Source organism: Trichosurus vulpecula, chromosome 7, assembly GCF_011100635.1.
Source record: "Trichosurus vulpecula isolate mTriVul1 chromosome 7, mTriVul1.pri, whole genome shotgun sequence".
Lineage (NCBI taxonomy): Eukaryota > Metazoa > Chordata > Mammalia > Diprotodontia > Phalangeridae > Trichosurus > Trichosurus vulpecula.
In genome coordinates this window covers 259,845,551-259,867,549 of record NC_050579.1, presented here as the reverse complement: position 1 = coordinate 259,867,549, position 21,999 = coordinate 259,845,551, and the positions used below count along the sequence as shown (strand labels likewise).

At 40.8% G+C, this 21,999-nt stretch overlaps 1 protein-coding gene across 1 annotated transcript; it reads right to left on the bottom strand.

Annotated features, from left to right (window-relative positions):
• Positions 1-1,744: 1,744 nt before the first annotated feature.
• On the bottom strand, positions 1,745-2,404 carry RNF222 (ring finger protein 222). The gene has a single exon (XM_036767264.1). It carries the CDS (start codon positions 2,402-2,404, stop codon positions 1,745-1,747), a length of 660 nt encoding a protein of 219 aa, XP_036623159.1.
• Positions 2,405-21,999: the final 19,595 nt, after the last annotated feature.

Here is a 21,999-nt window from a genome sequence, read left to right as displayed (position 1 = left end):
AATAGCACCTATTTCACAGGGTTGTTGTGAGGTTTAAATGAGAGGATAGATGTAAATTGCTTTACAGATCTTATAATGCTATATAAATATTAGTCATAAGAGTTTCGTGACAGGGAAGTCAACATGGCTAAGATTAAGCCAATTGTAACCTTCCAAGTCAGGGGTGGAATTTACTTCTCTCCCCCTGCCCTTCATCAATTAGAGAATGTGGCTTTTATCATCAATCCCCCAAAAGAATTATACCCCTAGATTATAAATAGCTGGTGATATAAATAGATATAATTCCAAGCCCAACACTCTTTTTGAAGACAGGAGGGAAGGAATGATAGTCCAGTCATGGCTATTCTCCTATTTCCCACAAAGATGTAACGCTAGTCTCCCTGAAATATGGAGTGAAGCATTCTAGACTCACCTAGATGTCCACGCTAAACATGGACTGCCCCATCCTTTGTAACACAGTCCACAAATGTTCTGTGTAAAATAGGAAAGATAACTTACCAGATTGTTGCGAGAATCAAACAAGCTATTATTTATAAGTCACTTTATAAACTTTAAAGTATTACATACATGGCAATAATAATAATTATTATTTATTTATTAGCTTCTAGTCAGCAGAGCATTGTGCTGAGACCTCAGTTCCTGCATCCACCGCAGACAGTGTTACACTCCTTGGACCAGCTCCTTCGTGTTTTGGAGGTCGACTGGCTGTATGTATCTTCTTCAGCCTCTTATCTCGTATAATAACAACCTCAACCAGCTCTAGAAAGTATGGGATGATTATCTGGGTAGATTTGGGGAAAACCTCTCTGGGTCCTCTAACCGTGGCCCATTCACCTCTAGCTGAAGCCCTTTTTTTGCAAGACAGAACTTCCTTTGCATCAGTGAGTCTTTTCTGTGGCCTCATGCCAGATCAGTGAGCAATAGAGCCTTCCCTGAAGGGAAAGAGAAGGGCTCAGGATCCTACAAGAAGAGGGGAGAAGCAGCCTCCACACTCTCTGCTTTCCCCTGGGCTCTGTTCTGCCTGAAATGGAAAGGAAGGAAAGGGCTTTTCCAGAGACCCCTCCTTTATTGGAGGAAAGAGTGGTTCTGGCTTACTAAGATGTCTCCCTAAGTACCATTCCTTCTTTGGGGCCTCATGGTAGAAGTGAAGGTTATCAGAGACCCAAGTACTGGGGCTGTCTGTGAATTAGGTTTCCTCTGTTCCTTGGGCTCTTTATGAGCATTGCTCTGAAGTGGGACTTGAGGGAAAAGGGATATTATTAGCTGACTTTGGCTCAAGTACATGCTTCCCGGTAGGCAGCTGGGGTTACCACTCCCTCTGACATACTACTCCTTCAGGAGCAATCCTTCAAGTCCCACTTCCAGCCTCCAGAATCTCCAAACTGGACTTTGAGGCAAGAAGATGCACTTTGTCTTGCCCTTCACTTCCTTTGCCCTGACTCCCTCCTGGGCTGGCTGGTAGGAAAAAAACCACCACTTTTCCCAATCCTATAGCAGAATTATACTAAGACTTCCTCCATCCTCTCCTAGGTCATTTAATCCTTCCTGAGAACTCCAAGTGGCTTGGTTAGATGGAACCAGCATTGTGTTTAGCTTCAAGACTTCTGTCTTTTCTCTTCGAATGCTGAAAATGTCCATGATCATGTGAGGCTGAGCTCTCTGCGTTCTTGTCTGGCTCAGAAGTTTCTCAGCTTCTAGGATTGCTCTTTAATGGGACGTTGCGCAGATGCATCCCCAGACAAAGTCATGCCTCCTTCCTCACCAGCAGGACCCAGGGCAGGATAGTGGCTACTATAGCCACTACTGTAATGAGAGTTAGCAGCAGCATTACTCGAGAACGGCAGCAACGTGAGCAGAAAGACCTTTGTGCTGGGGTTGCTTCTGAGAGGTCAGCTAGACTCTGCCTGGGCAGGACACTGTCCTCCTCCCCTAGTGGCATCCCATGTCGACTGATGATAAAGATCTGGGGCTCTCGGACTAGGCCAGGCAGCAGGTCCCTGGGAAACGAAGAGCTTTGGGTGGGTACCCTTGTCTGACCCTGAGAAGGAACCCAGAGAGGATGCGGAATAGTTACAGAGTTTGTGTGTCCCAAGGCATCCAGAGAGGGCAGGTTATCCAGGCCCACAGGGACTGCCAAGGTCTGGGGACTCTTCTCTGATGATGACAAAGAGGGCCAGCGAGAACTCTTTTTACTGAGGAAGGTGACATAGCGGCAGATAGGACAGATGATGGTCCTTTGGATCTGCCCATCCACTTTGCATGAAAGCAGGTACTTAACAAGGCAGTCATGGCAGAAGACATGGCCACAGCTCAGCGTCCGGCTGGCTCCCTCTAGGTCCTGAAACTTCTCATAGCACACAGGACACTCACTGCCCACACTGTCCTTGCTCTCTCCTTCTGACATGGCAGCTCTGGCAATATTCAAGCTTCTGCTATGGGAGATAAGGACAGAAAGCATCAGCAATACTCTTCTTATCTTACTCCCCCGCCGTAGCAATGTAAAGAAAAGGTAAAGAAAGGACAGTGATCTTATAGTCAGAGGACCTAGGTCTGAAACCAGCTTACTGGGTGACCTTGGACAAGGTCTCTTCACTTTTTAGGATGCCAGTATCTTCATCTGTAAAATCGAGGAAGGGGTGTTGGATTAGAGGAGGGACTGTCTAATTCTAAAATTTCATGATCCTCCTCCTCCTCCTCTCTTTTTCCTCTTCTTGCCCTTCCCATATAATTTCTGACCCAAGATCCCCCAAATCCTCTGGGTTCTCACAGTCTTTAAAATTATATATACATTTATTATCTAACCCTTTGCCGACTCTGTGCCCTGCTTGGGGTTTTCCTGGCAAAGATACTAGAGTGGTTTTCCTTCTCTAGCTCATTTTATAGATGAGATACTGAGGCAAACAGGGTTAAGTGACTTGCCCAGGATCATGAAGTTAGTAAGTGTCTGAGGCCAGATTTGAACTCAGGAAGATGAATCTTCCTGACTCCAAGCCAAGCACTCTATCTACTGTGTCACTTAGCTGATTTTAAAAAAAATTATCTATTCAAATGACCCAAATCAATATATCCCACCTAATTTCTTCCTTGAACTGGTGACATCAATTGCCACTTGGCTATCCCCATCCAAATTTTTCAAATTAAAGTTCCAATCACCTCCTTCCTATTCTAAAAAGCCTTTTAATTGGTCTCCTGGCTTCTGGTCTTTCCCATCAATCATTCACAAAGCTGCCAAGACAATATTTCTAAAATAAGTTTGACTATGTCACTTCCCTACTCAAAATCCTTTAATGGTTTCCTAATGCCTTGTATGACAAAAATATAAGCCCCTGGGTCTAATCATGGGGGCTGACCACTAAAATATAATTTTATCCCGTTGGCTTGTTACCTCTTCATGGAGTTAATCCTGGAAAATCTCCTGCTATAGAAGGGAAATGGGGAACTAGGAAAGATCTTCACAGTAAGCTTCTCTGATAAAGGTCTCATAATAAAGATGAATCAGACACTAATTCAGATTTATAGGACTAAGAACCATTCCCCAAACAATAAATCGTCAAAAAATATGAACAAGCAGTAACAACTGTATGGTCCAAATCACTATTAGTGATTAGAGAAATGCAAATTGAAGTAATTCTGAGGGTACCTCACACCTACCAGATCGGCAAAGACGATAAAAGAGGAAAATGAAAAATATTGGGGGAGTTCGGAGAAAATGGGCACACTGATGTATTTTTGGTGGTGCTGTGAATTGGCACCATCATCTTTGAAAGCAATTTGGAACTTTGGCCCAAGAAGTTACTTAAAGAGTGCATTCTCTTTGACCCAGTGATACTACTAGACTTCTACTCAAAAAAGAAAATCCAAGAAAGAAGAAAAAGACCTACATGTACAAAAATATTTATAGCAGCTCTTTTTGTAGTAGCCCCAAACTGGAAATTAAGGGGGTACCCATCTATTGGGGAATGGCTAAACAAAGGATGGTATGTGAATGGCATGGAATATAATTGTGCAAAAGTAGTGATGAAATAGTTTCAGAGGAAATGGGAAGGACCTTTATAACTTGATGCAGAGGGAAGTGAGCAGAACTAGGAAAAAAGTTTATATATATAAATATATATATGTAATATATATGTATATTTGTATATATATGTATATGTATATATTATATATATATATATATATAATATTATAAAGGCAAATGACTGCGAAAGTCTTTAGTACTCTGATCAATGATAAACCACTGGTTGGGGGCTGAAACATGACACACGCCTCCTGCTAGGAACCTGATGAACTTAAAATGCAGAAAAAGACATACCTTTTTGGACCTGGCATGGGGGGGAATTTGTTTTGCTGTATGTATAATGTGTTAACAGAGTTTTCTTTTTCTTTTTCATTGGTCAATGTGGGGGAGGTGTCTGGGAGAATATTAAGAGGGAAAGATAATAAATGCTTGCAAACATAAACATTTTTAAAAGTCACAAGAAAAAAAAGACAATCTCCCAATATACTCATGGTGTGACTCATGCTTCAAGTCTATTTCTCCAAATGTGATAAAAAAGATCTCCAGTTCTTATACGTGCACTCACGAGATCAAATGCAAAAACCACTCAGCTACCATTAGACAAAAAGCCAACCAAGAAAGTAGCAATAATTACTGACCCATGTGCCTTCATTCCTATCTTTAGAAAATCCTTATAAGAATAATCTATATACATATTGTTATCTTTTAAGAAGATACATAAATGGCATGAAGAAGATCCTGCAAATATTCTCTAATAGGTGACATTTTTACAGTTATACAATTGACTAAAGGGTTCAGAGAATAGAAGATCCCACTTGTTCTTATTGTTTGTTGACTTTTTAAAAAAGGAATTGATTCAATAAATCAAAATGCCACTTTGAAAGCTCTTCAACAAAGTGATTTCTAGGCATATTTTAAAATCCTACAGAATTTCATAAGGGAGACATTTTGCTTGGTGACCTGATTATTAGTGTCAAGTAAAGCATAAAACAAGGAGTTGTATGCCCAGCAGAAGTATATGCAACCATCATGGAGGAGATCTAGTACAAAGTCCACTTTGAAGAACAGGTAGGAGCTTAGATCAAGCGCCCCAGGAGTAGCAGTCTCTCCCCCGACCTCCACTAAACCTTTTTCCAGCTTGGCCTCCTGGAGGGAGCAACCCTTATGGAGCAAGTCTGCCACTACCAATACCAACTGCTAACTGACTGTGACCATCAGTCAGGTAAACCCAAGAACTTCAGGAATAGAGACTCCCCATCCCCCAGACCACAAACTGGTTGGGACCCTACAACACTTGAGGAGTTGCAACCTGGCAGCACTGTAGTAGAGACCTGAAAAAAGGTCCCTAGTATGTTGAATAGATCCCCTGTGGGGGATTTCTGAAAGAACATAGACATATGCATATGTAATCCCTGTCCCCAAGCCCAATGGTATGGGATTCTCTCTCCTTATCAGTAGATGGGAAGGTTTTGCCCTACACGAGAGGCAGGGTGGAGTTGGCAAAAGGTGAGAGCTTCAGTTTTCATCTAGGCTCCTTTGAAGACTTAGAAAAGACTCTGGAAAGACACAGGAGAAGCTGGCAGTCTCTATCATGTCTCTGTCTCCAGTTTGCTACTCTAGAAACTTTGGAGTTTCCCCTTGGGCGAGATCTAGGACTTTCTTAGTTGAGCTAAGTTATCTCACTCCTTCACTCTGAATTGTCTGGTATATATTCTCCTATGTATACCTTCACTGATTTCTGTTTTGCTATGAATTGGATAAATGGGTTTCTTGGCTATTTACAATGTATGTTCATTGTGGAACTGTTATTTGGTGGGAAAGGGGTCAAGCCCTGCTTCCCCGTCAAAATGACACAAGGGTACAAAGTTAGATTGAACCGGATCATATTCCCCAGACAAATAATATTTAAGAGAGCGGGTAGATACAATTCTAGCTCTGTAATCCTCTTTGAGGAGAGATGAGTGGTGGCCTCTGGCCCCAACTTCCTGCTTCGCCTTCTGGCAGGTGTGAGTCTTCCTTAGTGAAGGGTGCAGAAACTGACGTGAAGGGGCCAAACTCTTTTTGGGAGCACCACATATCTTTGGTGACCATTTCTTTAATTTTGTATTGCTCTTGGTATTATAGGGATATGTGGGGAGAAATTGATTTTCATCTGAAGGTGACAGGTTGATTCCCAGTTGACCCCCAAATTCAAAATCATTTTGGGAGAGCCTCACACATTTCAGAAGATCATGTAGGTCTAGACTTCTCTAAAGAAGAAAGCCAATTATAAAAAAGTTTTATCTTTTTACTGATAATGTTTATTTTCTTAATTATTTTTGGGTTTGGACAGACTTCTACAAGCACCAAGGTAGAATTGAGCCTATAGAAATTTCATGAAATTGTTTTGCTGTGTTTTGGGGAGGTGAGCATGATCTCTGGGCTTTTCAGCTATGAGAGGTCTCACAAAGGGCTGTTAATATTATAAGAGTCTGAGAAGTGTGTGTCAGGGACATTTTTAGAACATTGTTAGTGTCTACCACTGGGGGAGGCAAACAAAAAGAGGGTGACAGCTGGTTTCTCCAAGTTGCCAAAGTGCTATCCAGACTTGGGGATATGAACCAATATGCCTGAAAGCACCCTACTTTGATCTGTGGGCACAAAAATATTTAAGAGGGGGAAGAAGTTGATTGAGGGGAGTCCCTATTCAGTGTGATTCATCCCCCAATTTGATGGAATTATGAAGCATCAGCCTTGGTTTAAAAGCATCTGGAAGGCTCTTCCCTGTGAAGTGTATATGTACTCAGGGACCTCCAGATGATTGATCGAGAATCAGAGGGACAGACTCTTATCAACAGAGCCACCTCTCTATATGGTCTATAAAATTGAGTTGAAGCACTAGTTTAATCTTTTTTCTTGCTCTCTTCAGGGATTTTCTCTTCAGGGAATTTCTCCTTCCCTCTTTCAGGAGACAGTACAGCAGATGTACTTGTTACATAGCAAGTGTTTGCCCAGGGAACTTGAGAGGGAGTTCTTGGACCTCCAATTCCTGTCTCCTGTATACCTTTGTTTCCCTTTCTGAACACTGTTGGAGACCAGAGAGCTGACTTGACAACCCAAAAGAGTAGACGATGGGGATGGAGGAAAGGGATTGAAGTACATGGCAAATGCAGATAGGTACATGTCCACTCAGCATAGACAGTGCTCATGAACTCTAAGTTCCTATGTGGAGGAAGGGAGCTTTTTAAGTCTCTAGGCAGCATGATCCCAGGAGTTAGCTTTCTAACCTGAGAAGAGAGATTTCTTGGGCAGTGCCAGCCTTGGTTCTAGCATTCTCAAGTTCAAGAATTCTCAAGTTAGGTCACTGGCCAAAGAGAGAGATTTCATCAATAGGCTCCAGAGAGCACCTTGATAAGAGATCATACAGAACTACTGGGGATTGGCTAATGGAGGCCCAGGAGAATGAAAGGAAGAGGATGGCCAGTATGGCCACCATAGTTGAAGCATTAAAACCACATAATGGGGGTGGAGGGTGAGGTGGAGAGCAAGATATATGGACCTTGCTTTTCTCCTCTCCCCACCCCTCCCTTTTATGATTAGTTGCTTATATGGTAAGAATACTAGTAAGGGGATTGCTTGCTTAGAAACTCTCAAAATATATTTACCTTTTAGAAGGAATCTAAACCACAGAGTGGCATTATAAGTCTTAGGGAATATGGTGGGAGCAATATCCTAAGGCCCAGATCCATAAAGACTAAGCTACTGAATTTTATTCCTTAAAAGGAATTGAGATTGTCCTTGAGATGTCATTGGCCCAGAAGATTAAAATCTTAGGCTACCAAAGTAGCTTTCTAGTGCCCTAAGTACAAAATCTAGGGCATGAGGAGTTACCTGACTCCTACCTTAGGCTTCTGAGTGACGGACCAGCATGACCCAAGCTCAGCCCCGGGAATTTGTGCTCAATTGAATCAATGTTATATCTTTCATGATATTCTTCCCCTGCTATGGCTAAGTAAAATTCCTTTTGTTAATTGTCAGGTGTTCCACAAGTGTCACATTTATTTCCATCTCAAACCTGAGTTACCAGAATAGCCTGAATCAGGACTGGATTGTTACACAGGGATTTGTGTTGGATTCTGTGGGAAAGATGTCAACTGGATGGTCAAAAAGTTTGCTCCAAAAGCAACTCCAAGTTTAGTTCCTTTCTAGAGGAAGCAAGCTGATTGACTATTGGAGTGCTTTATATGTTTCTGTATCTTTCTAGGAGCACTCATGGGTCGTTTGCATCTTCTGCATTTTTTTTTTCAGGATTAGAGGCTGTCCCATACTTAATAATCACACTGTCTCATTGATCCCCTTGTACAGGTGCTGGAGACATCTCTAAACCATATTATCCATCTCTCCCCCATATTGGGAGAAACCAAGGCATGAGTCATACCATAAATATATTAGGACATTTTCTTATAGTAACTGGCAATTAGAGAAAATATGATCCTTTGGTTCCTAGGAATTCATGTGAGCCTAAAATTTTAAGGGGCCTGAATTACGTAAGTGTTTGGTATCCTCCCCGCTTTCCTATATTTGAGAATCAATGCCCTCAGAACTGTCACCTCTACCTTGGATCTCTTCTTTGTTTGCTTGCTCTGGTATATAATGGTGCTTTTCCCATTATTATTTTCTTTAGCATCATTTCTGCTTCCTCCTCTCCAAGAAGAACTTACAAGTTGCAACTTCCTTTTGTCCTGGTCCTTCTCTTCACCCTCTATACTATTCTGCTTGGTGATTTCCTCAGGTCCCGTGGATTTAATTATCATTTCTTTGCAGATGGTTCTCACATCTATTTATCCAGTTCTGATTTCTCTTCTGACCTCTAGTTACATCTCCAACTGCATATTGGACATTAACACAGATATCCTAAATTCAACATGTCCAAAACAGAACTCATGATTGTTTCCCCAAACTATCCCATCTCTCTAACTTCCATATCACTGTCTAAGGCACCATCATCTTCCCCAGTCACCCTAGTTTGAAACACAGGTATGACTCTCTCTCAGCCCTGCCTCTCCCATATCCAAGCTGTTGCCAAGTCTCGTCGGTCAATCTTTGGAATATCTCTTGTGTATACCCCTTTTGTCCTCTAACAATGCCACCACGTTGGTGCAAGCCTTCATCACTGCATACCTGGATTATTGCAATAGTACTCTAATTGTTCTCTGTCTCGAATATCTCCCACACCAACCTATCCTCCACTTAACTGACAAAATGATTTCACCAAAGCACAGGTCTGATTTTGTCACTCCCTCCATTCAATAAGCTCCAGTGTTACATCCAGCATCAAATGCAAAAACACCTTTCATTAATGGACCCCTTCCTAGGTTTCTGGTTTTCTGACACCTTATTCCCCTCAACATACTTTTCAATCCAATGACACAAGCCTCATTGCTCTTCCTTGAACAAAACACTCCATTTCCTGACTCTAAGTATTTTCACTGGCTAGAATTCTCTCCCTCCTCTGTCTCTTCGGCTTCCCTGGCTTCTTCCACTTCTCCAATTCTTAGTTAAAATACCACCTTCTGAAAGAAACCTTTTCCGGTCTCATTATTGTACATAACTTTGTGCATGTTATCTCCACCATTAGACTATGAGCACCTTTAGGGCAAGGATTATTTTTTTTTTCCTTTCTTTCTATCTGGCACATACTAGGTTCTTAATAAATGCTTGTTAATTTGACTTCTGACTTCATTTATAGTCAAGGTTGATATGATTCAAGTTTCACCAATAGTACATTCAGCACAGTGTGCACAATACTGTTAGAGTCCAAATGTGATGGCCCCATAACTATAGGAGAAAATAGTTTGTTACAGAATATTTTGATAGATCTTTTCCATTTCTAGTCTATTAGTTGTCCTTTCAATTTTATCCTTAAATGCCTTCAGGATGATCTGGCCTAGTTTGGCCTTTCACTAAGCTTTCTGTAAGATTGTTTTTCCTCCTACTGCCTCTCACTGCTTTATGAGATATTTCTCATAATCTTCCACTGACTGTACTCCATAAAATTTAACAAATGAGCATATTTTAAAACTAGCATCTCCCTTGGCTAACATATCTTTCTGCTTTGCAAGGAAATCAAGTGTTTGCTGGTTGAAGATGTTTTGAGGCTCTTTTGGTATCCTCATTGTGCCAGTTTATTTACATGGGTTAAACTTATGTGGGAAATTTAATTGACAATCTATGTTGATGTTTGTTCTATCTGTTCCCCGTTTTCTGCCATCAAGAACTTGTTTAAGTGGATCAAGTTGAAATTGCCTCAGTTGAAAATCATACCTTCTAATTTTTATCCTTTCATCTAATTTGGTAATGATTTTAATCTTTGCTGTAATAATTCAATGGTCTGATGTAAACAAAAAGTTAATTCTGGAATGACTCCCACATTAGCAACTAGTTTTTTCTTAACTGTTAATAAATTTCATTTTTAATGATGTTATCTGGTACTAACCATGTCTAGCATCTTTTGACTCTCTTCTTGAAGAAAGTGTATACAATTTATAGGTACAAAGCTGCTGCGTGGGCTTTTGACCTCTGTTGTTTCTTACTCTTGAACCTTGTTTTCCAATTTTTTTACCTTCTTCCTTCATATGTTGAAAGTACCAAATATTAAAGTATATGTTGATTGATTTTGGAAGGTCTTATAAGCTCCTCATTCTTATGTTGGCATTTAAATTGCAATTATCTTGTTGGTGGTCTTTTTGCAAATGCTTATCAAGCATACCAAAGTACGAGATGATTAACTGTCCAATGCAATTATGTTGTTTTTTTTTTTTGGACAAGATAAAAATAATTCTGCCAATTCCTCTTTTTTTTTGTCTAAGGAGGATATGCGAGTCACAATTTATTTTTGTCTTTTGGTTTCATTTAGTTATGATTCCCATTTCCCCAATAGTACATCCTTTCATTGGTTATTAGACAAATATGTCACATTTAGAGTACTGACTACCAAGTTAATGTTTACACAGTTTTTAAAATCTATGATTCTTAGGATCCTCTGCTCTTTTGTTCTTTTCATATTCTATGACTTTTGCCTTTTGTTTTTACACCATAGACATTCACTAACAATTCCCTTTCCACAAAACTCCCTTTTCACAAAGCAAAACAATTAAGCAAAACCTCATCTGACAGTGTATGCAATATTTACCTGTCCCCTCTTCTGCTACCATCACTACAGAATTAAGAAAGGGCCACATGGGACTGGTGCTCATTTTGCATATTATCTCATCATTTCGTGGGCTTCTATGGCCAAAGAATTCATCACCTAAATGACCAATCTACTAGTAATGATCCTCTCCCTATCTGGTTAAATTGATCTTCAGAAAACAGGTGATACTGATAACAGATGCATTATAAATTATCCATATCTGAAATTGGACCTATTTTGCATAACTGAGTAATTGGAACAATTGAAAGGAAAAGAATAATAAATAAGAACCCATAACTCAGGCCTAATGGGATGACTAGTTGAAGCACACGTAGCAGTCATGAGCATTGTCCATTTTTCATGTATCTATTTTTAAAATGGTCCAGATTCAATCTGTCACATTACATACATTATCGCCCCCTTGGTTTTGCATCTGCTATGGGTGTTTGCAATAGCAGCAGCAGCAGTACCTCAGGCAACTGTGACAGGGTAGAGACATCAGGGAATATTTCACAAAAATCTAAGGGGTGAGAGTAGATGCCTGAGAAGAGTCTGGGGTACACAGTACTTTGACCAGTAGATTGGAAGGACTTCTAGCAATGACAGCCACTAAATTCCTGTTCAATGTTGCTCCATATAATTATGCTTTATTATAATATTGTTTTTATAATTCTGGATAACTGGAAGTTCAGGGAATTGGAATAATGGCCAGCTTTAAGTATGTTAAAAATAGATGATTGAGGAGAGATAATTAAAACTAGATCATAGAATGTATATGTGATGGGACTTGAAAAAGCACCTAACAAGATAAAGATATAACACAGGTATGAGTGTGGTAGAAACTAAGAATTATAAAATGTTGGAACCGAAAGGGATCTTAGGCATCATCCAATATTTCTGAATTTTTTTCTATGCCCACCAATAAATATCTAAATTGGTCCTGATGTAAGGGAATGAGGTAATGAAGACATTTTACACACACACACACACACACACACAAACACACACCAATTGTTAAAAAAAATTTTTATATCAATGTTGGCAAAAGCTATGTGACAGGCTCTGTGACAGAGAGTTTCAATTAGTTCTTTGTAATCAGCCTCTCAGTCTCCAACACTGACCAGGTTGATCAGAAGCTAATTGCTTCCAACATAGTTTCTTTGGGTTGGGAGGGGAACTGCATTTCCTAACTCTCAATGATGTGCCATGGAACCCAAAAGGAAGTACAAATTGGAAAACACTAGAGAGAAAAATGATAATACTGATTGAAAAATGATAAGTAGATATATAGAGAGAGCTGGTGGAAGACAAACAGATGAGAGATATAAATCACAATAAAAAGATTAATTAAAGATGTAAATAATAACTAATTAGATGATAAAGTATAGAATATTAGAGCTAGAAGGGACTTTAGAGGTCATTTAGACCAAGGCTCTTAACCTGGGGTTTGTGAATTTGCTTGTTTCTTAGAAATATTTTGATAACCTTGTTTCACAATAATTGGTTTCTTATCTGCACTAATTCACCTCTCCTATGAGGTCATATAAGTACAGAAAAGTGGAAGGCCAATGGGCATGTTCCCCTGAGATATGCTGGCACACTTTGACCAAATTCTACACATACCTATGATATAGCTAACAGGTTATAAGGAGATGATAGAAAATAGATTATATAGAGATCTATAGCTCATATAGGCAGATGCTAAATAGATTAACAAGGAAACATCTATATGCTTATAATATGTATGTATCATACATGAATACACATACATAGTGTATGTGTGTTTGTATACGCAAAGGAAGGGATTTCCTAAGAGTGACTCAGTCAGTGTTGGTCCAAGGTCATCTCCCCAGTCTATACTCCCCCAGGAACAATTTCCTGATGAAGGACAGTTACTGCCTATATCTATATCTATAGCTATCTATGTCATCTATATCTATCTATCTATCTATCTATCTATCTATCTATCTATCTATCTATCCCTTCTCTTCCTTTTGTTTCTCTGTCCATAAAAGGAAAGAAATTGTCACCACCTCTTGATACTCCTTACCTCTTTCCTTCTCTCCTTTTTTTATTTCTTTTTTTTTTTGGCCATGTACAAAAATTTATCTCATTCTGAATCTTGAGTCTATCACTTCTAGTTCAGGAAGTGGCCACTATGCTTCATCATTGGTGTCCTTTTTAAAAAAAATTTTTTTTTCTCCAATGTCTTCTCCCTCTAGCCTCATCTCTGCCTCTTTCCCTTTTCTCTCTCTCTGTTTCTGTCTATCTGTTTCTCTCTCTCCCTCTCTGTCTCCAGCCCCTCCCCACTCTCAAATTCTCAGTTACTAAGTTCCTATATGTGCAGAAGGGCTCTGGGCGTAGAGTATGTAATGAGGGAAGAGAGGAGAAGGAGAGGTACATAGGTATAATGTGGAATCCTTGCCCTCACAATCTGGTTAGGAGAGCAGACATACTGATATGAAATAGTTACATTACAATGTAAGATCTTCTGACACTATAGGAGCAGTACAGAAAATACAGAAAATAAATGCTACAGGAGCTCAAGGTGCTTATTTTATCCTTAAGTATAGCTTGAGAAAGCCTTATGAATGAAGAGGGACTTGAATCCCTTCAAAGGTAAATAAGATATACATGGAAGAAAAGGAGGGGAGAGCATTGGAGAAAAAGACGTTCTAGCCTCTAATACCAGAACAATGTGCTGAGGAAACCTGATCAAACAGAAAGGAGACCAACAACACCCCCTACTCTGGCCAAGATTACCAAACTCATTGGAGCCACTCCCCCTCCTATACTCTGCAATCCAGTCAAGCTGGCCTTTTCTGTTTCTCCAATACAACACCCGAGTTTGCATCTCTCTGTCTTTGGACTGACTGTTTCCCATGCTTGGAATGCACTCCACCTCACCTGTGCCTCATAGAGTCCCTCTCTTCCTTCAGGACCTTTCCTACACCTCCCAAACTCCCTTGTATTTAATTGCTTTGAACTTATTTTTAAAATTTATTTGTACATTAGGATGTAATTTTTCTTCTTGAGAATAGAGATTATTTCATTTTCTGCATTTGTATTTCCAGTGCTTCGCACAATGCCTGGCATATAGAAGATGCTAAATAAATGCTTGTTGATTGATTCAGATGCATGCATACGGTAGGAAAGAAGAGAACTAGCTTTTTAGGTTGAGGGGAAAACATTGTTCACCTCTTCATGCTTCTAAGATCTCTTCCAATTTTAGGGTTCTAAGATTTTTAAGATTTCAGCATCCCAAAATTTTTTAATTCTAAGATTGTTTGGTTCCTTGGTTCTATGTTTCATTGTTTCTTCCAGTTCCATTCACTTAGAGTGGCTCCCTAATCCTTATAGCACTAGCCCAGCTTGGGGAGAAATGGTCCTTTTTTCCCAGTACCACCTGGTGAGGCTGACGTTCCTATGACTGACAGTGTTCTTTAAGGGACAAAGCTTCCAGCTTCCCCAAAGCAAGGACTTTTTAGTTTCAGCCAGGTTTTTAACTAAACTACTGAAATAGCCCCCCATCATTTCATCTAAATAGCTTCTCCTTAGTTTCAATGTGGTCTGAGGAAAGCATTTGACATTCCCCATACACCCAACCAGCATCCCTGCCAAGAGTCATCCCTCCCTACTTCTCCACCTCCCTCTCTTCCAAACCCCCATCTTGAGCTAGCTTCCCCAGACTCACTTTGGCCCAGATGAGATGACAGGAATCTACACATCCACTTAACACCTCCATATGGGTCCGGGGTGAGGGCCAGACAGCCAAGGTTGGGGCCAGAGAGCAAGTGTCTCCTCCCTGCTTGTTTCTTAATGACTATGATGGGGAGGAGAGGGACAGCTCCTGGGAAGTGAATGCAGCCCAACCTGTTTGAAGCCATGAAGCTCCCCTGTAGGGCTGGTAATTTGGCAGGAGTTGGCATCAGGTGACTTTAATAAGGAGAGCTCAAAGAGAGGAGATGAAGGGGGACCTAGACAGTGGAGAAGGTATCCTGTCACCTTGAAGAAATCTCACTATGCCCCATTTTCTACATCTGTAAAGTGAGTGAACTGATATCCAAGAGTCCTGTTGGCCCCTTCTCAACCAACTCCTGTGAGAGGAACTATACAGATTGAAAGCCAGGAATATCAAGCTGGGACCTGAATTGTGGGTTATTTGAGATTCTATTTGGAAGAGATGCCTTCTTAGTGTTGGACACTGAGCCCCAGAAAAACCCTAGCTTCAACCCTAAAAGGAGCCTTCAGGACCAAAGGCAGAGACAGGCCTCACAAGGACTCTACGAACACAGATTATGAGTGACTCATGGCCCCTTCTCTGCAAGATCAGTCATGAAGTGGGCTTCTAGAGCCTTTGCTATCTGTGGGCTTATGCGAAAGGAAGCAAGGCACATAGGAGTTCTGGATCCTCAATTTGTCTGAGGGCAATATGCACCTACCTGTACTCTTTGCTCTGGGTAGCTCAGGGCTGGCTTAAGAAGCCAGAACAAGAGCAGTCCCAGAGACCTTCTTGTACTGCCCTACCTCCTCAGTAGTTCCATTGTAAAGACTCATGCTCACTGGACAGAATGGCCATTTTCCTGGACCTAGGCTCTGTCAAGAAGTCTCAAACATTACACGATACATCTACTCCACAACCAGAAATCTTTTCTGGGAAGAGTCATCAGTGAATTAGTAAACATTATTTAAGCATCTACTATGTGCCAGACACTGTGCTAAGCACTGGGGATACAAAGAAAGATACAAGACAGTCCCTGCCCTCAAGAAGCTCACAGTCTAATGGGGGAGACAACATGCAAATAACTATGTACTAACAAGCTATAATACAGGATAAATTGGAAATAATCAACAGTGGGAAGGCATTAAAATTCAGGGGGACTGGGAAAATTTCCTGTAGAAGGTTGGCATTTTAGCTGGCACTTGAAGGCAGCCAGGGAAGCTAAGAAGAGGAGGGAATGCATTCCATGCATGAGGAACAGCCAGTGAAAATGCCTAGAGTCTGGAAATGGAGTGTCTTGTTTGAGGAACAGCAAGGACACCAGTATCACCAGATCTAAGAGTACCTTGGTTGAGGGGTATTAAGATATAAGAAGACTGGAAAGGTCAGGGGTGGGGGAGACAGATTATGAAGGGCTTTGAATGCCAAACAGAGGATTTTATATTTGATCCTGAAGGTGACAGGGAGCCAGTGTAATTGTGCCAGGTAGAACAACACACAAAAGACTGTATTTCGGGTCAGAAGCCCTGGGTTCAAAGTCCTGTTCTCCTAATTACTATGTGATTTTTCAGAAAATTATTTAAACTTAATTTCTCTGAGTCTCCATTTCTTACTCTGTAAAATGAAGAGGTTGGATTAAGTTATCTCCAAGGCCCTTTCTCCTTTTAATCCCTCTCACCCTATGATAATAATAAGATTATAGGATCACAGATTTAAAGCTGGAAAGAACCTTGGAAGTTACCTCAATCAACCCTTTCATTTTACAGGTGAAGAACTAAGACATTGAGAGTATCAAGTGACTTGTCCAGGGTCACAAGGTTCAAGGTAAATGACAGGACAAGGTCTCATTGACACAATGCCTTAAGTCACATCTCAGACAAAGAACATCAGAGCTAAGAGACCTTTGAGATCATCTAGTTTAACCCCTAATTTTACAGATGGTGAAATAGGGGCCCAAAGACGGTAATAATTTGACCAGAGTTATATAGTAAGTTCAATGCAAAGTCAATACTGTGTTGTTCATGTCCTCCCATGAATACTTCACATGAAGTCTCCCCAAACATTCTGGGCACTTTTCTCCAGATCTCTTGACTGGATACCTAAATATGGATGCCTATGAAACAAATAAGCAAATTAAGTCCCCTCCTTGCAGCAATTAGAAGGAGGGCTTCTTGAGTCTGGGAGGTTTAAAAATGAGGAGGAAACTTGATCAGTTTCAATTTCAATTTCAATCAGATTCATTTCAATTCCTTCATTTGGCAACTGCCTCTGCAGATGCGTGATATTGTGGTACTCCAGCATCGTCAGTAGGGAGGGGAAAGGAAACCCACACAAAAGATTTATGTGTCCAACAAAAGCAATTATTAAATGAGGCTTCAGGTGGTCTAGAGATGGAAATGTAATACTCCAAACTAACATATGAACTGGGGTGGTAGGTAGTATGGCAATTACAAAGATGGCTTCCTAGCTTTCATTTTTTTTTTTAAAAAGGAAAAGTCTAATCACTGATGTATGTTAAAGATGCTCCTTCCTTTTTAATGAGGTGGGGTGGGGTGTTCCAGAATGGTGAACCTATGTTTCAGCATCTTCGAGAACAGTAACTGGCTGAAGGAGATGAATGTATGGAAATGGAAGGGGAGGCGGAGGGTATGCTCCATGAAGCCAGGTTCTATGGAAATTTGGGAAAAAATATTGGGAGAAGAGAAAAAAACCTTTTTGGTTAGTTTTAGAGTTTAAATCAAAAGCAAGGAAAAATGAATGTTTGTGGGATGCATATGAATTTTCTGGATAGTTCCAGCAGAATGGCCTTGGCTTTTTCTTTTGAGGGAAGGAGCCAAGGTCTTGCAGAGGTGCTGATAGGTTTTTTCCTTGGATTTTGCAAGTGAAATGTCCATTCAAATTGCATAGGTAAGGGTGAATAAATTTCCAACATACAAATATCCTAATGGGAATAAAGGCCTTACTTATTAAAATATCTATATAGAAATAAGTATGTGTACCAATATGTTCAATAACAAACATTACTGACATTTATATTCCTTAGTGAGGAAGCATAGCATCTACAATTACAAAATTCTAAAAAGCAAAACCCTATCTTTGTACACCTAGCAAAAAAGGGTTATAGAATTACAGCATCCAGACAGTATTTCATTTCATTTCATCCAGACATTTCATCAATTAAAGATTTGTTGGTCTTGTCCTACTTGGATATCCCTCCTTCTTGCTGCATGACCAGCCCAGTTCCTTTTCCAGTCATAAATTTCTCTGATGATGATCTTCACACTGCTTCTTTTTTGTGTGTGATTTTACCTTGCTCATTTGCTATTTTTTTGTTTGTTTTTTGAGGGGGGGAAGGCAGGGCAATGGGGATTAAGTGACTTGCCCAAGGTCACACAGCTAGAAAGTGTGTCAAGTATCTGAGGTCGGATTTGAACTCAGGTCCTCCTGACTCCAGGGCTTGTGCTCCACTCACTGCACCACTTAACTGCCCCACCCTGCTTCTTTAAGATAAATTTTTGACTGGGAATGTGTCAAAGCTGACTTATCCACTATGTACTTTTCCATTGTTCTTTGGATGACAAAATTTTAATTCTTCGGTATTAAGACTTTGGTACTCTACAAACAGCAAGATGTATAGCATCATTAGTAAGAAGAAGAGATGGACCTTTGTTTTATTTAGAGTGAAGCTTAGGATTTGATGCTGAGTCCTTATACATAGCGAGGAGATCCATATTGATCTGGTATTTGGATGACATTGGGCTTATTCCGTTTAGCCTTGGGACAATGCAGAGATTAAATGAGATGCCTTTGTTACTCAAAATAGTTTAGCCTTACTATCCACATAGGACAAACCAAGAAGATGAAGAACGCTCATTATCTAGTCTGATATGTGTTTGGATGTAGCAGTTTTGACTTGGTTGTCGTCTTCTGAGTTTGTGTTTTGATCTCCCCTGTCACCATAGTAACTTTTTTCCAGCCTTTTTCTTGATGTTTAACTCTGTGCTAAAGTGGGGCTGTGCTTCCAGAGAGGAGGGGGCACTGTCCCAAGCTTCAGGTTTTTTATGTAGCTGTTTTCAGAGATAATTCTGGGGACCTGTAAGTTTTTGGTTCTTCCAAGGTGGTATGACTGAGGGAGAGGTGTGTTTACTACTCCCCTGGCCTGTGCTCTGATCTATGAGTAATCACAAGCACTCTTTTCCACCCCAGAACGCGCCCAGGGTCCTAGGTCCCCTGTAGCTACAAGCTCTGGCATGCTAGTGTTCCTCCTCATCCTGGGACTGGGACCCAGGACTGCAACCCAGATCCAAGTATGAGCAATGCAACAGAGTCCTGCACACAATGCCAGCAAGGGAACCCCTGTCATCTCCTTCTGACCAGTTGTCTGACATCTTTACCACCTGTGGTCTGAGAGGTCTGGAAACTGCTACTGCCACCACTGATTCAGTCACCCCCAAGGTCTCCTGCTGATTTGTTGGCACACGGCGTGCACTGGACTGTGCTACACTCACCCCACTGCAATAGACCTTTCCTGCCAACTTTCTAAGTTGTCTTAGACTGGAAATTTTTTTCACCCCATCCTTTTGTGGGTTCTGCCACTCCAGAATTTGTTTTGAGGCATCATTTAAAGTTATTTGGATGAGTTTGGGGGAAAGCTCAGGCAAGTCCCTGCCTTGTCTACAACATCTACGATGTGCATTTGGAAGGACAACCCATAGAGCTGGTTCATCATTAGATGTGTCTTGGACAGTCACTGCAAATGGCCAAGATTCAATGGAAGAGAAGAGCAGTCTGGATTGCTTTTGTGAAGTTAAATAGTGTTCTTAACTTTAGATACAAGTGGAGTTTTATCCTGTTTTATTTTTTAACTGGATAGAGTGAGTGACTCAGAGATAAACTACCATTTGAAAGTTTCCAAATTTTGAATCTGTCTGAAAAGATCCAGAGTTGGTTCTAACCAGATACAATTATAGCACTGAAGAACTCAGTATCTTCCTTCTCCCCTCTCTACCAAAATTCCCTATTTTCATAGGAAGTACCTGCATTCTTCCTCTCTCCCAGGACCATAACTTTGGAATCTTTGATTTTTCTCTCTCCCTTACCTGACAAATTCAAGTAGTTGCCAAATTTTGCTGTTTCTTGCTCTGCGACATTGCTGACATCTGACCCGGTCTTTCTATTAACAGAGCCACTACCTTGGCTTAGGTCCTCATCGCCATATCTCAATGGCCTCCTATTTGGTTGGCCTGCTTCAAATCTCTTTTCACTCCAGTCCATCCTCCACAGACCTGCCAAAATGATTTTCCTTAAATGCGGATGTCAACATGTCATGTGTCTCTAGGATAAAATATAAACCACTCTGATTAGCTTTTAAAGCCCTTCATAACCTGTCTGCAACCTATCTTTCCAGGTGCAATGAACATTGCTCCCCCTCCCACATTCTACAATCTACCCAAACTGGTCTTCCCTCTGTTCTTCACACATGACGTTCCATTTCCTGTTTCTTTGTCTTTGTACTGGCTGTCCTGCATTCCTGGAATCCATTCTTTCATCACCGCTCATAGAATCCCCCTCTTCCTTCTGAATGCAGCTCAAGCAACAACTTCTAAAGAAGCCTTTCCTGATCATCCCCCCCCCCCAACTATTAGTGTCCTCCTTCCTAACTACATTGGATAGCAATTTTTCTATCAAAGGATTTAAAGAAATTCGGATGAAGCCTGTTGAACACAATGGAAATCTTCAGTTTGCTTTTAATCTATTGACTAAAGAGCAACTATGCCTTAAAGACACAGTGTTGTCTTTTGTTGTGGAAGTAAAAGTGAGGTCAGTCTCACTCATAGATGAGAGAAATATTGGGAGAAAGAGAGGGAGAAACAGAAGTAGACATACAAAAAAAGAGTAGGTATCTGGGAAGACTGGTCACTGATGAATTTTCCAGTTTGGAGAACTATTGCCAGATGGTAATTTACCTGTCCCCCCATCTATCTATCTGAGAGTATATGTTAAATCCAAAGCTTACCTGCTCTCCAAAGTTTTTTTTATATTTTTGTTCAATTAGTTTTGAAATATGGCATAAGATAAAAGCTTGATCAACTGATAGCAATTTCTGATTTTTTATGTATTTGGATGAGTGTGTGTGTGTGTGTGTGTGTGTGTGTGTGTTTGTGTGTGTGTGGTGGGGGAGAATTGTATGCAAGAGAAAGGGGCAGCACCCAGGATGTTACCTAAACAGAACTGACCCTGTGTCAAAAATTGCTGGGAATTCTTCTGGCTGGGGGTTCTGGAGACAAATGAAAAGAATATTATTGACTTATACTCTATAACTTCTCAAAGCTGGGGAAAAGTGTAAGTCCTGGCAAAGGGCATGCTCATCAGTAGTTTGTCTTGTGCAGGGTGGGGTGAAATTACTGTAGCAGGCCATATGATCTGTCTCATTGGTCAACACTACACGTGTTCAAAGAATAATGATTAGAGAAAAAGTCATGCTCACCAAGAAAAGGCTAATGATACCCGCATTCTAGAGGTCAGGGCAAGAGGGAGGAATAAAGATCCTAATTTCTTCTATCGTGTAGCTACCCAGCAGAATCTTTTCACTTTATACAAATAATTACTTACAGTCCTAGTCCCTTTTTTGGGCCAATGCCACCAGCTCACTCAACCAAGAAGGTTGTTACTTCTCATGAAGGGGAACAGTCTCTTCAGAATCCACACCACTAGGTTGCTACTGCAGGCTCTGAAATTCAGTCCCTAACATAAGACCAGAGGGAGAATGCTGTACTTACCTGCCTTCATCAGCAGAGCTCCTCCTTTCCACAGAGCAGGCCCTGCTTGGATTCATTTCCCTTTTCTTCTCCTCATTCCCTCAATACTTAATCCCAGTCTACTGCTGCTTGCTTTCTTATCTCTACACACCCCAATCCCATCTTCCTCAGTGTCCCACTCCTTATCTGCCCAACCATACCACCGTGGCTTGTGGAACTCCCAAATGTCCTTTCGTTTGACAGATCTTCCTCTCCTGCTCCTCTCATCTTCTAGTTCTCATTCAGGTCTTCCCAGACCTGTCTTTTTGGTACAGGTTGTATCTTCTCTCAC